This window comes from Heptranchias perlo, chromosome 5 (assembly GCF_035084215.1).
Source record: "Heptranchias perlo isolate sHepPer1 chromosome 5, sHepPer1.hap1, whole genome shotgun sequence".
NCBI lineage: Eukaryota > Metazoa > Chordata > Chondrichthyes > Hexanchiformes > Hexanchidae > Heptranchias > Heptranchias perlo.
In genome coordinates, this window is record NC_090329.1 from 131,294,749 (window position 1) to 131,311,929 (window position 17,181).

Sequence of the window (17,181 nt, forward strand, 5' to 3'; positions counted from 1 at the left end):
GATGAGTGCAGCTCCAACAACACTCAAGAAGCTCGACACCATCCAAGATAAAGCAGCCCGCTTGATTGGCACCCCATCCACCACCCTAAACATGCACTCCCTTCACCACCGGCGCACTGTGGCTGCAGTGTGCACCATCCACAGGATGCACTGCAGCAACTCGCCAAGGCTTCTTCGACAGCACCTCCCAAACCCGCGACCTCTACCACCTAGAAGGACAAGGGCAGCAGGCGCATGGGAACAACACCACCTGCACGTTCCCCTCCAAGTCACACACCATCCCGACTTGGAAATATATCGCCGTTCCTTCATTGTCGCTGGGTCAAAATCCTGGAACTCCCTTCCTAACAGCACTGTGGGAGAACCGTCACCACACGGGCTGCAGCGGTTCAAGAAGGCGGCTCACCACCACCTTCTCGAGGGCAATTAGGGATGGGCAATAAATGCCGGCCTTGCCAGCGATGCCCACATCCCGTGAACGAATAAAAAAAAAAGAAGAGGAGCAGTGAGTTCACCTTGTGGTCTATTAGAAGGGGAGCAGTGAGTTCACCCTGTGGTCTATTAGAAGAGGAGCAGTGAGTTCACCCTGTGGTCTATTAGAAGAGGAGCAGTGAGTTCACCCTGTGGTCCATTAGAAGAGGAGCAGTGAGTTCACCCTTTGGTCTATTAGAAGAGGAGCAGTGAGTTCATCCTGTGGTCTATTAGAAGAGGAGCAGTGAGTTCACCCTGTGGTCTATTAGAAGAGGAGCAGTGAGTTCACCCTGTGGTTATATTGGAAGAGGAGCAGTGAGTTCACCCAGTGGTCTATTAGAAGAGGAGCAGTGAGTTCACCCTGTGGTCTATTAGAAGAGGAGCAGTTAGTTCACCCTGTGGTCTATTAGAAGAGGAGCAGTGAGTTCACCCTGTGGTTATATTGGAAGAGGAGCAGTGAGTTCACCCTGTGGTCTATTAGAAGAGGAGCAGTGAGTTCACCCTGTGGTCTATTGGAAGAGGAGCAGTGAGTTCACCCTGTGGTCTATTCGAAGAGGAGCAGTGAGTTCATCCTGTGGTCTATTAGAAGAGGAGCAGTGAGTTCATCCTGTGGTCTATTAGAAGAGGAGCAGTGAGTTCACCCTGTGGTCTATTAGAAGAGGAGCAGTGAGTTCACCCTGTGGTCTATTAGAAGAGGGGCAGTGAGTTCACCCTGTGGTCCATTAGAAGAGGGGCAGTGAGTTCACCCTGTGGTCCATTAGAAGAGGGGCAGTGACTTCACCCTGTGGTCTATTAGAAGAGGAGCAGTGAGTTCACCCTGTGGTCTATTAGAAGAGGAGCAGTGAGTTCACCCTGTGGTCCATTAGAAGAGGGGCAGTGACTTCACCCTGTGGTCTATTAGAAGAGGAGCAGTGAGTTCACCCTGTGGTCTATTAGAAGAGGAGCAGTGAGTTCACCCTGTGGTCTATTAGAAGAGGAGCAGTGAGTTCACCCTGTGGTCCATTAGAAGAGGAGCAGTGAGTTCACCCTGTGGTCTATTGGAAGAGGAGCAGTGAGTTCACCCTGTGGTCTATTAGAAGAGGAGCAGTGAGTTCACCCTGTGGTCTATTAGAAGAGGAGCAGTGAGTTCACCCTGTGGTCTATTAGAAGAGGAGCATTGAGTTCATCCTGTGGTCTATTGCAAGAGGAGCAGTGGGTTCATCCTGTGGTCTATTGCAAGAGGAGCAGTGAGTTCACCCTGTGGTCTATTAGAAGAGGAGCAGTGAGTTCACCCTGTGGTCCATTAGAAGAGGAGCAGTGAGTTCACCCTGTGGTCGATTGGAAGAGGAGCAGTGAGTTCACCCTGTGGTCGATTGGAAGAGGAGCAGTGAGTTCACCCTGTGGTCTATTGGAAGAGGAGCAGTGAGTTCACCCTGTGGTCTATTAGAAGAGGAGCAGTGAGTTCACCCTGTGGTCTATTAGAAGAGGAGCAGTGAGTTCATCCTGTGGTCTATTAGAAGAGGAGCAGTGAGTTCACCCTGTGGTCTATTAGAAGAGGAGCAGTGAGTTCACCCTGTGGTCTATTAGAAGAGGAGCAGTGAGTTCACCCTGTGGTCCATTAGAAGAGGAGCAGTGAGTTCACCCTTTGGTCTATTAGAAGAGGAGCAGTGAGTTCATCCTGTGGTCTATTAGAAGAGGAGCAGTGAGTTCACCCTGTGGTCTATTAGAAGAGGAGCAGTGAGTTCACCCTGTGGTTATATTGGAAGAGGAGCAGTGAGTTCACCCAGTGGTCTATTGGAAGAGGAGCAGTGAGTTCACCCTGTGGTCTATTGGAAGAGGAGCAGTGAGTTCACCCTGTGGTCTATTAGAAGAGGAGCAGTGAGTTCACCCTGTGGTCTATTAGAAGAGGAGCAGTGAGTTCATCCTGTGGTCTATTAGAAGAGGAGCAGTGAGTTCACCCTGTGGTCTATTAGAAGAGGAGCAGTGAGTTCACCCTGTGGTCCATTAGAAGAGGAGCAGTGAGTTCACCCTGTGGTCCATTAGAAGAGGAGCAGTGAGTTCACCCTGTGGTCCATTAGAAGAGGAGCAGTGAGTTCACCCTGTGGTTATATTGGAAGAGGAGCAGTGAGTTCACCCTGTGGTCTGTTAGAAGAGGAGCAGTGAGTTCACCCTGTGGTCTATTGGAAGAGGAGCAGTGAGTTCACCCTGTGGTCCATTAGAAGAGGAGCAGTGAGTTCACCCTGTGGTCTATTAGAAGAGGAGCAGTGAGTTCACCCTGTGGTCTATTAGAAGAGGAGCAGTGAGTTCACCCTGTGGTCTATTAGAAGAGGAGCAGTGAGTTCACCCTGTGGTCCATTAGAAGAGGAGCAGTGAGTTCACCCTGTGGTCTATTGGAAGAGGAGCAGTGAGTTCACCCTGTGGTCTATTAGAAGAGGAGCAGTGAGTTCACCCTGTGGTCTATTAGAAGAGGAGCAGTGAGTTCACCCTGTGGTCTATTAGAAGAGGAGCATTGAGTTCATCCTGTGGTCTATTGCAAGAGGAGCAGTGGGTTCATCCTGTGGTCTATTGCAAGAGGAGCAGTGAGTTCACCCTGTGGTCTATTAGAAGAGGAGCAGTGAGTTCACCCTGTGGTCCATTAGAAGAGGAGCAGTGAGTTCACCCTGTAGTCGATTGGAAGAGGAGCAGTGAGTTCACCCTGTGGTCGATTGGAAGAGGAGCAGTGAGTTCATCCTGTGGTCGATTAGAAGAGGAGCAGTGAGTTCACCCTGTGGTCCATTAGAAGAGGGGCAGTGAGTTCACCCTGTGGTCTATTAGAAGAGGAGCAGTGAGTTCACCCTGTGGTCTATTAGAAGAGGAGCAGTGAGTTCACCCTGTGGTCTATTAGAAGAGGAGCAGTGAGTTCACCCTGTGGTCCATTAGAAGAGGAGCAGTGAGTTCACCCTTTGGTCTATTAGAAGAGGAGCAGTGAGTTCATCCTGTGGTCTATTAGAAGAGGAGCAGTGAGTTCACCCTGTGGTCTATTAGAAGAGGAGCAGTGAGTTCACCCTGTGGTTATATTGGAAGAGGAGCAGTGAGTTCACCCAGTGGTCTATTGGAAGAGGAGCAGTGAGTTCACCCTGTGGTCGATTGGAAGAGGAGCAGTGAGTTCACCCTGTGGTCTATTAGAAGAGGAGCAGTGAGTTCACCCTGTGGTCTATTAGAAGAGGAGCAGTGAGTTCATCCTGTGGTCTATTAGAAGAGGAGCAGTGAGTTCACCCTGTGGTCTATTAGAAGAGGAGCAGTGAGTTCACCCTGTGGTCCATTAGAAGAGGAGCAGTGAGTTCACCCTGTGGTCTATTAGAAGAGGAGCAGTGAGTTCACCCTGTGGTCCATTAGAAGAGGAGCAGTGAGTTCACCCTGTGGTCCATTAGAAGAGGAGCAGTGAGTTCACCCTGTGGTCCATTAGAAGAGGAGCAGTGAGTTCACCCTGTGGTCTATTGGAAGAGGAGCAGTGAGTTCACCCTGTGGTCCATTAGAAGAGGAGCAGTGAGTTCACCCTGTGGTCTATTAGAAGAGGAGCAGTGAGTTCACCCTGTGGTCTATTAGAAGAGGAGCAGTGAGTTCACCCTGTGGTCTATTTGAAGAGGAGCAGTGAGTTCATCCTGTGGTCTATTAGAAGAGGAGCAGTGAGTTCACCCTGTGGTCTATTAGAAGAGGAGCAGTGAGTTCACCCTGTGGTCCATTAGAAGAGGGGCAGTGACTTCACCCTGTGGTCTATGAGAAGAGGAGCAGTGAGTTCACCCTGTGGTCCATTAGAAGAGGAGCAGTGAGTTCACCCTGTGGTCTATTAGAAGAGGAGCAGTGAGTTCATCCTGTGGTCTATTAGAAGAGGAGCAGTGAGTTCACCCTGTGGTCTATTAGAAGAGGAGCAGTGAGTTCACCCTGTGGTCTATTAGAAGAGGAGCAGTGAGTTCACCCTGTGGTCTATTAGAAGGGGAGCAGTGAGTTCACCCTGTGGTCTATTAGAAGAGGAGCAGTGAGTTCACCCTGTGGTCTATTAGAAGAGGAGCAGTGAGTTCAACCTGTGGTTATATTGGAAGAGGAGCAGTGAGTTCACCCTGTGGTCTATTAGAAGAGGAGCAGTGAGTTCACCCTGTGGTCTATTGGAAGAGGAGCAGTGAGTTCACCCTGTGGTCTATTGGAAGAGGAGCAGTGAGTTCACCCTGTGGTCTATTAGAAGAGGAGCAGTGAGTTCACCCTGTGGTCTATTAGAAGAGGAGCAGTGAGTTCACCCTGTGGTCCATTAGAAGAGGAGCAGTGAGTTCACCCTGTGGTCTATTAGAAGAGGAGCAGTGAGTTCACCCTGTGGTCTATTAGAAGAGGAGCATTGAGTTCATCCTGTGGTCCATTGCAAGCGGAGCAGTGGGTTCATCCTGTGGTCTATTAGAAGAGGAGCAGTGAGTTCACCCTGTGGTCTATTAGAAGGGGAGCAGTGAGTTCACCCTGTGGTCTATTAGAAGAGGAGCAGTGAGTTCACCCTGTGGTCCATTAGAAGAGGAGCAGTGAGTTCACCCTGTGGTCCATTAGAAGAGGAGCAGTGAGTTCATCCTGTGGTCTATTCGAAGAGGAGCAGTGAGTTCACCCTGTGGTCTATTGGAAGAGGAGCAGTGAGTTCATCCTGTGGTCTATTAGAAGAGGAGCAGTGAGTTCACCCTGTGGTTATATTGGAAGAGGAGCAGTGAGTTCACCCTGTGGTCTATTAGAAGAGGAGCAGTGAGTTCACCCTGTGGTCTATTGGAAGAGGAGCAGTGAGTTCACCCTGTGGTCTATTGGAAGAGGAGCAGTGAGTTCACCCTGTGGTCTATTAGAAGAGGAGCAGTGAGTTCACCCTGTGGTCTATTAGAAGAGGAGCAGTGAGTTCACCCTGTGGTCTATTAGAAGAGGAGCAGTGAGTTCACCCTGTGGTCCATTAGAAGAGGAGCAGTGAGTTCACCCTGTGGTTATATTGGAAGAGGAGCAGTGAGTTCACCCTGTGGTCTATTAGAAGAGGAGCAGTGAGTTCACCCTGTGGTCTATTAGAAGAGGAGCAGTGAGTTCACCCTGTGGTCTATTAGAAGCGGAGCAGTGAGTTCACCCTGTGGTCTATTAGAAGAGGAGCAGTGAGTTCATCCTGTGGTCTATTAGAAGAGGAGCAGTGAGTTCACCCTGTGGTCTATTAGAAGAGGAGCAGTGAGTTCATCCTGTGGTCTATTAGAAGAGGGGCAGTGAGTTCACCCTGTGGTCTATTAGAAGAGGAGCAGTTAGTTCACCCTGTGGTCTATTGGAAGAGGAGCAGTGAGTTCACCCTGTGGTCTATTAGAAGAGGGGCAGTGAGTTCACCCTGTGGTCTATTAGAAGAGGAGCAGTGAGTTCACCCTGTGGTCTATTAGAAGAGGAGCAGTGAGTTCACCCTGTGGTCTATTAGAAGAGGAGCAGTGAGTTCATCCTGTGGTCTATTAGAAGAGGGGCAGTGAGTTCACCCTGTGGTCTATTAGAAGAGGAGCAGTGAGTTCATCCTGTGGTCTATTAGAAGAGGGGCAGTGAGTTCACCCTGTGGTCTATTAGAAGAGGAGCAGTGAGTTCACCCTGTGGTCTATTAGAAGAGGAGCAGTGAGTTCACCCTGTGGTCTATTAGAAGAGGAGCAGTGAGTTCACCCTGTGGTCTATTAGAAGAGGAGCAGTGAGTTCACCCTGTGGTCTATTAGAAGAGGAGCAGTGAGTTCACCCTGTGGTCTATTGGAAGAGGAGCAGTGAGTTCACCCTGTGGTCTATTGGAAGAGGAGCAGTGAGTTCACCCTGTGGTCTATTAGAAGAGGAGCAGTGAGTTCACCCTGTGGTCTATTAGAAGAGGAGCAGTGAGTTCACCCTGTGGTCTATTAGAAGAGGAGCAGTGAGTTCACCCTGTGGTCTATTAGAAGAGGAGCAGTGAGTTCACCCTGTGGTCCATTAGAAGAGGAGCAGTGAGTTCACCCTGTGGTCTATTAGAAGAGGAGCAGTGAGTTCACCCTGTGGTCTATTAGAAGAGGAGCATTGAGTTCATCCTGTGGTCCATTGCAAGCGGAGCAGTGGGTTCATCCTGTGGTCTATTAGAAGAGGAGCAGTGAGTTCACCCTGTGGTCTATTAGAAGGGGAGCAGTGAGTTCACCCTGTGGTCTATTAGAAGAGGAGCAGTGAGTTCACCCTGTGGTCCATTAGAAGAGGAGCAGTGAGTTCATCCTGTGGTCTATTCGAAGAGGAGCAGTGAGTTCACCCTGTGGTCTATTGGAAGAGGAGCAGTGAGTTCATCCTGTGGTCTATTAGAAGAGGAGCAGTGAGTTCACCCTGTGGTTATATTGGAAGAGGAGCAGTGAGTTCACCCTGTGGTCTATTAGAAGAGGAGCAGTGAGTTCACCCTGTGGTCTATTGGAAGAGGAGCAGTGAGTTCACCCTGTGGTCTATTGGAAGAGGAGCAGTGAGTTCACCCTGTGGTCTATTAGAAGAGGAGCAGTGAGTTCACCCTGTGGTCTATTAGAAGAGGAGCAGTGAGTTCACCCTGTGGTCTATTAGAAGAGGAGCAGTGAGTTCACCCTGTGGTCCATTAGAAGAGGAGCAGTGAGTTCACCCTGTGGTTATATTGGAAGAGGAGCAGTGAGTTCACCCTGTGGTCTAATCGAAGAGGAGCAGTGAGTTCACCCTGTGGTCTATTAGAAGCGGAGCAGTTAGTTCACCCTGTGGTCTATTAGAAGAGGAGCAGTGAGTTCATCCTGTGGTCTATTAGAAGAGGAGCAGTGAGTTCACCCTGTGGTCTATTAGAAGAGGAGCAGTGAGTTCATCCTGTGGTCTATTAGAAGAGGGGCAGTGAGTTCACCCTGTGGTCTATTAGAAGAGGAGCAGTTAGTTCACCCTGTGGTCTATTAGAAGAGGAGCAGTGAGTTCACCCTGTGGTTATATTGGAAGAGGAGCAGTGAGTTCACCCTGTGGTCTATTAGAAGAGGAGCAGTGAGTTCACCCTGTGGTTATATTGGAAGAGGAGCAGTGAGTTCACCCTGTGGTCTATTAGAAGAGGAGCAGTGAGTTCATCCTGTGGTCTATTAGAAGAGGAGCAGTGAGTTCACCCTGTGGTCTATTAGAAGAGGAGCAGTGAGTTCACCCTGTGGTCTATTGGAAGAGGAGCAGTGAGTTCATCCTGTGGTCTATTAGAAGAGGAGCAGTGAGTTCACCCTGTGGTCTATTGGAAGAGGAGCAGTGAGTTCACCCTGTGGTCTATTAGAAGAGGAGCAGTGAGTTCACCCTGTGGTCTATTAGAAGAGGAGCAGTGAGTTCATCCTGTGGTCCATTAGAAGAGGAGCAGTGAGTTCACCCTGTGGTCCATTAGAAGAGGAGCAGTGAGTTCACCCTGTGGTCCATTAGAAGAGGAGCAGTGAGTTCACCCTGTGGTCTATTAGAAGAGGAGCAGTGAGTTCACCCTGTGGTCTATTGGAAGAGGAGCAGTGAGTTCACCCTGTGGTCTATTAGAAGAGGAGCAGTGAGTTCACCCTGTGGTTATATTGGAAGAGGAGCAGTGAGTTCACCCTGTGGTCTATTAGAAGAGGAGCAGTGAGTTCACCCTGTGGTCTATTAGAAGAGGAGCAGTGAGTTCACCCTGTGGTCTATTAGAAGAGGAGCAGTGAGTTCATCCTGTGGTCTATTAGAAGAGGAGCAGTGAGTTCACCCTGTGGTCCTATTGGAAGAGAAACAGGGAACAACAACAACTTGCAATTCATGGTGCCTTTCATGTCGTAAAACATCCCATGGCACTTCACAGGCGCGATTTGACACCGAGCCATATCAGGACACGTGACCAAAATCTTGGTCAAAGATTTAGGTTTTCAGGAGCATCTTAAAGGAAGAGTGAGAGAGGTAGAGAGGTTTCGGGAGGGAATTCCATCGCTTCGGGCCTTGGCAAACGAAGGCACGACCACCAATGGTGGAGCGACTAAAATCAAGGATACGCAAGAGGTAAGAATTGGAAGATCGCAGAGATCTCGGATGTTTGTCTGGTTGAAGGAGGTTTGCAGAGATTGGAAGGAGCGAGGCCATGGAGGGATTTGAAAACAAGGATGAGAATTTTAAAATCAAGGCTTTCCCGGACCTTGAGCCATTGTAGGTCAGCAAGCACAGAGGTGATGGGAGAACGAGACTTGGTGCGAGTTGGGATACAGGTAGAAGAGAGTTGGATGAGCTCAAGTTTATGGAGGGTGGAAGATGGGAAGCCAGGAGAGCATTGGAATAGTCAAGTGTCGAGGTAACAAAGGCATGGATGAGGGTTTTAGCAGCAGATGAGCTGAGGCAGGGGTAGAGTCGGGCGATGTTACAGAGATGGAAGAAGGCGATCTAGGTGATGGAAAAAATATGGGCTCAGAAGCTCATCTCGGTCAAACAGGATGCCATGGTTGCGAATGGTTTGGTTCAGCCTTCGACACTGGCCGGGGAGAGGTGTGGAGTCGGTGGTTTGGGAACAGAGTTTGCGGCGGGGATCAAAGACAATGGCTTCAGTCTTACCAATATTAAGTTGGAGGAAATTTTTGCTCATCCAGTACTGGGTGTTGGAAAAGCAGTGTGACAAATCAGAGACAGTGGAGGGGTCGAGGGAGGTGGTTGTGAGGTAGAGCTGGGTGTCGTCAGCGTACATGTGGAATCTAACGTTATGTTTTTGGATAATGTAGATGAGAAATAGGAGTGGGCCAAGGTAACGATGCGGGAGCGGGAAGAGAAGCCATTGCAGGAGATTCTCTGGCTATGACTGGATAGATAAAAATGGAACCAGGCGAGCACAGTCCCACCCAGGGAGTTCATCCTGTGGCACTATTAGAAGACCAGCAGTGTTCTGGCCAACATTTATCCCTCAATCAATACTATCAAAAACAGATTAACTGGTCAATCATCTCATGCTGTTCCTGGGACGAAGAATGATTGCTGTGTTTGTCTACCTATGTCACTGTATTCTGAAAGAGATTAATTGTGGTCAGGATCAACTTGTTTCAAGCACATTCCATGGCTCCCCTTTTATGTGCCTGTTTTGTGAAGTGTCGGTGGCAGTTCGTTTTAAAGTCGGTTTTGTTAAACCCTTGGGAAGACATGTTTGGTTTCACAAAAGTTGAAGTATCTTCCCCACCTCGCAGCCTTTGGGACAGCTTTCATGCATTGACTACTTGTGATCAAATTGGATCTGTACTGTATTGTGATCGTTTGTGTTTGAAAGCTCCCATTACTTACTGTTGACAAGCTTCATATCTAAGGAGGTCTCATTAACTCTGGTGGATCAAATTAGATTCTGCACAAACGATAGCCTTCCTTCGGGGACCATTATAGCCAGTGTCTCTTTGTGATCTTTGTTTTGGACAGCGACCATCACCAGCTGTTAGTGGGCTAACTTTAGCCCCAATTACTTAACTAACTTACTACAAGGGTTTTAAGCTAAAGCGATGAGGTTACAACTTGGAGTCTTAGTTTAATCTGGTCTAGCAGATTGTTCTGTCTCAGGTAGCCCATAAAGAGGAGCTTATGTTGAGATAGAACAATTCCTTGATAGTTTTGTTTTGAATTTTATACATTTTGAATTCCAACAGCTCCAGCCTAGGGCCTGCTATTTTCATTTATGAGCAGAAAACATTCCCAAGTTGTCTGAAGAACAATTGGATACAAGGCTGACACTTAAAGGGAGCGAGAAGAAATGCTTAGAATTTTGAAAAATGTAAATTTTAATCAAGATCATTGAACGTGTACGTTTGTATGAAGGTCAGTTCAATGAAAGGAAGGTGGTTTTCTCTAATGCAAACAAAATTGTAGGAACACAGACAGAAACCATTTTGTGTTCCATGCAGTAATTATCAGGTTGTGTTCCACAGACATCTGCAATACATGATTACAAAAGTATACTCACACGGCTTGGGCTAATGGTGAGCTACCACATGGTTGGCTGACAAATCCTTTAGGTAAATTGAAGAGCACTCACTCCAAACCTTGAAGATTACTACAGCAAGTAATCTTCCTTTTCTTTGATAGGATCGCCACACAAAAAAACTGAGTAGGGCTGCAGGGAAGAGAGCAGTTAGGGGAGGGAGAGTGGAGATGAAGGTAAGGACTGGAGGAAGGAATTAATTATGCTTTTTCTTTTTCTGAGTAACCTGTTTACATTTCTGTATAGATTAATTATCCTTTCCACTGAAGTTGACATCTTTGACAGCTCAATGTAGGATTTCTACAATTTTATAGACTGATCATAACATTTTGTAATAAATCAATTCATTTAGAAATAAAATTGACACCTCAGCTCAACTGCTAGCATTCTCGCCTTTGGGTCAGAAGGTTGTAGGTTCAAGCTCCACTCCAGAGACTTGAGCATATAATCCAGGCTGACACTCCTCAGGGAGTGCCGCATTGTTGGAGATACTGTCCTTTGGATGAAAAATTAAAGTGAGCACCCATCTGCCTGCTTGGGTAAACATGGCACTATTTCAAGAAGAGCAGCAGGTTCTGCTGGTGTCGCGGTCACCATTCCTCCTTTAACCAGTACCACCAAAACATATTAACTCTCAATTCCACACTCATTGCTGTTTGTGGGTCATTGCTGACATGTCGGCTGCTATGTTTGCCTACGTTATACGTTATACGTTATACTTTAGACTTCAAAAGAAATTGCTTATTGCCCACATAACAACAATGGCAGCACTTCAAAAGAAAAAGTCGTTATTTGAAGAGCTTTGCGACATCCTGAGCGATGTGATAGGCACTTTATAAATGCAAGTTCACTCAAGTGATTGCTTTCTTGAAGCATTTTGATATGTTTCGATTTGGTACGGTGCTATATAAACAACGGTGCCTCAAAGTGCAGAGGATTGTGATGCACCCTCTCTGTTAGCATACAGTATTGGTTTCAGGAGCACTTTTCCCCTCCATTAGTGCAGCAGGTTGAAGCTCCACTGCGTAGCACTACACAGTCTAGGGACATTGCTTCAAAGAATGATTGCTGTGGAAATGTGACCATGAAGCTTTTGGATTGTCATAAAAGAGCTGTGGAGGATTCCAGAACAAGGGGGCATAACCTTAAAATTAGAGCTAGGCTGTTAAGGGGTGATGTCAGGAAGCACTTTTTCACAAAAAGATAGTGCAAATCCGGAAAACTCTTTCTTAAAAAGCTGTTGAGGTTGGGGATCAATTGAAAATTTCAAAACTGAGATTTTTGTTAGGCAAGTGTATTAAAAGTTACGGAACCAAGGCAGGTAGATGGAGTGATGGAGTTAAGATATGGATCAGCCATGATCTAATTGAATGGTGGAACTCAAGGGGCTGAATGGCCTCCTCCTGTTCCTGTGTTCCTAACTCAACTGGTTCACGAATGTCCTTTAGGGAAGGAAACCTGTTGTCCTTGCCTGGTTGGGCCTATATAAGTGACTGCAGTCCCATACCAACATGGTTGACTATTAACTGCCCTCTGAAGTGGTCTATCAAGCCACTCAGTTGTATCAAACCAGGGCAACTAGGGATGGGCAATAAATGCCGGCCTTGCGAGCAATGGCCACATTCAAAGAATAAAAGAAGGGTATTCAGACCTATGATTGCTGATGTGGTGAATTTGTGATCTGGGAGGGAAAATCAGTGCTAAAGTCAACGTATATTTATAGAGCACCTTTAACGTAAAGAAACGTCCGAGTTGCTTCACAGAGGTGTAATCAAAAGAATGGATGCTGAGCCAAAGGAGAAATTGGGGATGACGAAAAGCTTGGTCAGGAAAGTGGGTTTTAAGGAGAGCCTTCTTTGAGAAGGAGGGGTTTATGGAGGGAATTCTAGAACGCAGGGAATTAGCAGCTGTAGGAATAGCTGCCAATGGTGGAGCAAAGGAAAGGAGAGATCTACAATATGCAGGAGTCAGGAATGGAGAGTCGGGAATGGAATTGTAGGGCTGGATGAGGTTACAGAGATAGGGAGGGTTGAGACCATGAAGGGAATTAAACACAAGGAGCGGAATGCAACATTATTTTAAGCCAATAATACTCAGTGGGATTCCAGAGTTGGATAGTTACAGTTGAGGTCAGTGTTCTGCATGCTGTAGGATGGAAAAGCCCTTGTGTGTCTGCTCCCTTATTGAGACGATCATAAATTGATGACAAACATGATCAGGACCATTGGATTAAGACCATAATGAAACCATGGTACATGGGCAAAACAATTTCCAGAAAAGAAAAGAAATACTGCAGTTATACAGAGCCTTTCACAACCTCGGGACATCCCAAAGCGCTTTGCAGGCTATTATGTACTTTTGAAGTTTAGTCACTGTTGTAAGGCAGCCAATTTTTGCACAGTAAACTCCCACAAACAGCAATGTGATAAACACCAGATAATCTTTTTTAGGTGTTGGTTGAGGGATAAATATTGGCCAGGACACCGGGAGAACTCCCCTGCAGTTTTGTACATTTCTGTGATAGATCACAATACTTTCAACAGTTATAGTTCAACCACGTGTCTGTTTGTATTGGTGAATGCTGGAACCATAGTACACATTGTTGAACTCAGACATCAGCTGTTGGAAGCTTATGTAAAATATACCATATCTATGTTATTGAAGGAGGGACAGGGATTTTAAGAAATACTACAAAATGAGCATCATTTCTGCTAAATACATTAGTTTTAAAAAAATTAATATGCCACTGACTTTCAGATTGGGTTCACCATCTTCCTGCTTCTGATGCTCATGCTTTTGCACTCATCTCCTGTTCCCTCTATTCCTGGTGCCCATTGCTTTCAGTGGAACAGCAGATTGGAACGAAAGCTAAGGTTTCTGCAGAAATCTATTCAACTCTTGAGGCCTGAAAAAGAAAGAAAGACATGCATTTTATATAGTGCCTTTCATGACCTCAGGACATCCCAAAGTGCTTTACAACCAATAAAGTATTTTTGAAGTGTAGTCACAGTTGTAATGTTGGAAACGCGGCAGCCAATTTGCACACAGCAAGGTCCCACAAACAGTAATGTGATAATTACCGGATAATCTGTTTTTTAGTGATGTTGTTTGAGGGGTAATTATTGGCCAGGTCACTGGGGAGAACTACCCTGCTCTTCTTCCAAATAGTGCCATGGGATCTTTTACGTCCGCCTGAGAGGGCAGACGGGGCCTCGGTTTAACGTCTCATCCGAAAGGCAGCACTTCCGACAGTGCAGCACTCTACTGCACTGGAGTGTCAGCCTGGATTTTGTGCTCAAGTCTCGGGAGTGGGACCTGAACCCACAAAAAAAAGCAAGTAAGATGATGATCAAAATTGGCTGTCATTTATTCATGTTTTACTGAAAAACTGCACAAATTTAGCAGCATGTACCATATAAGGCCTGTAAAATAAAAGAAAATATGCAGCTGTAGGTGAAGGTTAATTTATTTCCAATCTGGTAACTGACTCGTGAGTTTATCATCAGCTCGACTGGTGGGATATAAATCATGTTCCATGGGTCTTCATGACATATTCTATTCATACCTTAAAAATGTACCTACTGATACTCATCCAAAGTTTGATATTATTTATCTTGTGTTGCATTTTCTAAATTCTCAAGAATGAATTTTTTAAATGGGTACAATGGACATTATTAATTGGACCCAGTACAGCTGGAGACACAGCGAGTTTTGGCTGTGTGATGAGTTTTGAATTTTTGTACTTTGAACATTCTCTTTAAAGAAATATTGTGCAATTAATTGGACTGAGATGTTATCCTTGAAATAAGAAAATGTATCTCGTAGTAACTGAGGAATGTGCCCTTGATCCTCGTTAGCACAGTCTATCAATACACAGTGCAGGGCATGCTATGTATAAAATAGTAACTCGTTCTGTTTACTGTGCAGAGTCAAGTCGGGCAGTCAAACTGAGGAAGAGGATGGAGAAAATGACGACTATGATGAAGATGATGATGAGTATGTCCCGGAGTGGCATGACACGTATGACGAGGATGAAGATATTGATGAAGATGATTTTTCAGATGATGAATCGGAGAACCTAGAGAGAGATTTCTTTTACCTGGAAGACGACGATGTTTATGACTAAAGAGAGTTGAGATTTTTATATATATATATATATATATATATATTCTGAATAAGTGGACAATTTAAAAAAAAACAAAATGAATTGTAACTCACAGTAGTCAGATGAAAATATCCTAGTGCGTGCTGAACACAAACCCTCTATTTTCTTTTTGTTGTGCCACTTCTGGTTAACTGGCTTCTCTTTTTCTGTTTTAAAAAGAACGTTTTTTTTGGTGTTCAGGTTTTAAAAAAAACACAACTGAGGAGAAATTCTGGGGATGTCTTTTTTCTTTTATTTTGTTAAATATATTTAACTTAGCATCTCACTCCCCAGAGAGAGTCGCTGATAAACCGCAACTGAGTTAGTTCTGGGAGATGTACGCTGTATTCAGCAAAAAAAAGAACAAAGGGCAGCAAAGCTGAAAGCTTCTATTGTTCACATATAATGTTCTATCTTTCTGACAAATTCCAGTTATGCAAGTTATGAAAATAAAACACTTTCTTCTAAAGTATAGAATTGGGCTTATTTTTCCTCCCCTTCCGAAGGGCTTTTTGTTTAACTGAGTAAAAAGAGAAAATTAGAATTTTTTTGTTGTAAAATTCTAGAGGTGTTAAAAACAATACCTGTTTAACCCTAACCCAACTTTCTCCATCAAAGTTGTGACATTCAGTCCATCCCCAAAACCACCTTGTTCCACCTCAGAAATATCACCCAGCTCTCTCCCTACCTCACCTCCACTGCCATTAAAGCACTCATCTACTTTATCAACTCCAGGTTTAGCTTTTTCAATACTTTCCTAGCTGCCTCCCAAGTTCAAACCTACACAAACTACAACTCATCTAGGAATTTGCTGCCCATATCCTATGCCAAACTAAATCCCACTCCTCTGCTCTCCAACCCCTACATTCTCTCCATCTGCTGTCTATTGATTTCAAATTGCTCTAAGGCCTTACTCCACCTGTCTCTGCAGCCTCCTCCAGCCTTAGATGAAGCTCGCTCTTCTGAAACCAGATTACTGTGTCACCACCATCCGATCACTCCACCATTGGTATCACACCGTTCCTACTGTCTCTTCTTTACATGTTGGGATTCTCTTCCTAAGTCCCTTCGCCTTGCCGTCTCTCTACTCAACTTCCCTATCACACATTCAGTCACCTCACCATACCTCACCCACTTTCTGCTCAGTATCTGATCCACTCCCTTGTGAAGCAGTTTGGAATGTTATGGCTGTTTTTTATGGCTTTTTTATGGCTGTTATATTATGGCTGCTATATAAAGTACAAATTGTGTTAATGGAAGTGCATATCTGAAGGAGAAAAATTAGGTAACATTTCTGATGAAGGATCCCACCTGAAATGTTAACTTCTTTCAGATGCTGATGGAGTTGCTGAATCTCCCAGCTTTTTTTTTTACAACTTGAGATTTGCAGCATTCATGTTTCTTCTTGTTATCTTTTAGGTTTTAGCGAGGCTTCTCAATGGTAGGTTATTGATGAGTTGGGTGATTGTAGATGGTTAGCAATAAAGATGTGAGCATAGTGAACTACTAGAAAATAGGTACCAAGCAGTAAAGGATATCATCTGTTTATCATTACTGTTTGGCATATTAATGTTCACAATTCAGCAGCTTTAGTGGTCATTTTTGAGTGCCTTGCAATGAATTTAATTTCCCAACTTGTCATGGTGGGGTTTGAAGTCACCACCTGTGGACTGCTAGTCCAATAAACATAACCACCACACTGCTGTACCGCACGCATTGCATCCTCATCTTTGTGCTCTCCACTAGGGCAATAAAAATCTTGTTGCATTTCTTAAGATGTGGTTTCTTCATGTCTCACAAGCAGATGTCACCTCTTACTGTTGATGCCTTCACCCTTATTCCTGGCCAACACCATCAAAACAGATTATCTGGTCATTTATCTCATTTGCTGTTTGTGGGTCCTTGCTGGGTGCAAGTTGTGCACCACATTTGCTGAATTAAAATGGTGACACGTCATTGGATGCGAAGTACTTTGGGATGACCTGAGGATTTTTTTTTATTCATTCATGGGATGTGGGCGTCACTGGCAAGGGCAGCATTTATTGCCCATCCCTAACTGCCCTTGAGAAGGTGGTGGTGAGCCACCTTCTTGAACCGTTGCAGTCCGTGTGGTGAAGGTCCTCCCCCAGTGCTGCTAGGAAGGGAGTTCCAGGATTTTGACTCAGCGACGATGAAGGAACGGCGATATATTTCCAAGTCGGGATGTTGTGTGACTTGGAGGGGAACGTGCAGGTGGAGTTGTTCCCATGTGCCTGCTGCTCTTGTCCTTCTAGGTGGTAAAGGTCGCGGGATTGGGAGGTGCTGTCGAAGAAGCCATGGTGAGTTGCTGCAGTGCATCCTGTGGATGATACACACTGCAGCCACGGTGTGCCGGTGGTGGAGGGAGTGAATGTTTTGGGTGGTGGGTGGAGTGCCAATCAAGAAGGCTACTTTGTCCTGGATGGTGTCGAGCTTCTTGATGAGTGCAGCTCCAACAACACTCCAGGCAAGTGGAGAGTATTCCATCACACTTCTGACTTGTGCCTTGTAGATGGTGGAAAGGCTTTGGGGAGACAGGAGATGAGTCACGTGCCGCAGAACACCCAGCCTCTGACCTGCTCTTGCAGCCACGGTATTTATGTGGCTGGTCCACTTAAGTTTCTGGTCAATG

At 45.7% G+C, this 17,181-nt stretch overlaps 1 protein-coding gene across 3 annotated transcripts in view; it reads left to right on the forward strand.

Moving 5' to 3' along the window:
• LOC137322123 (cullin-9) overlaps positions 1-16,306 on the forward strand; it is a 344,721-nt gene extending 328,415 nt beyond the window's left edge. For 2 of the 3 annotated variants that reach the window (XM_067985222.1, XM_067985223.1), the window contains exon 40: positions 14,315-16,306. In XM_067985222.1, the coding sequence (XP_067841323.1) occupies positions 14,315-14,513 (199 nt within the window). In that variant the 3' untranslated portion in view covers positions 14,514-16,306. Of the gene's footprint in view, positions 1-10,491; positions 10,564-14,314 lie in introns of all 3 variants that reach the window. The other variant, XR_010962966.1, reaches the window with a different exon arrangement.
• The last annotated feature ends 875 nt before the right edge of the window (positions 16,307-17,181 follow it).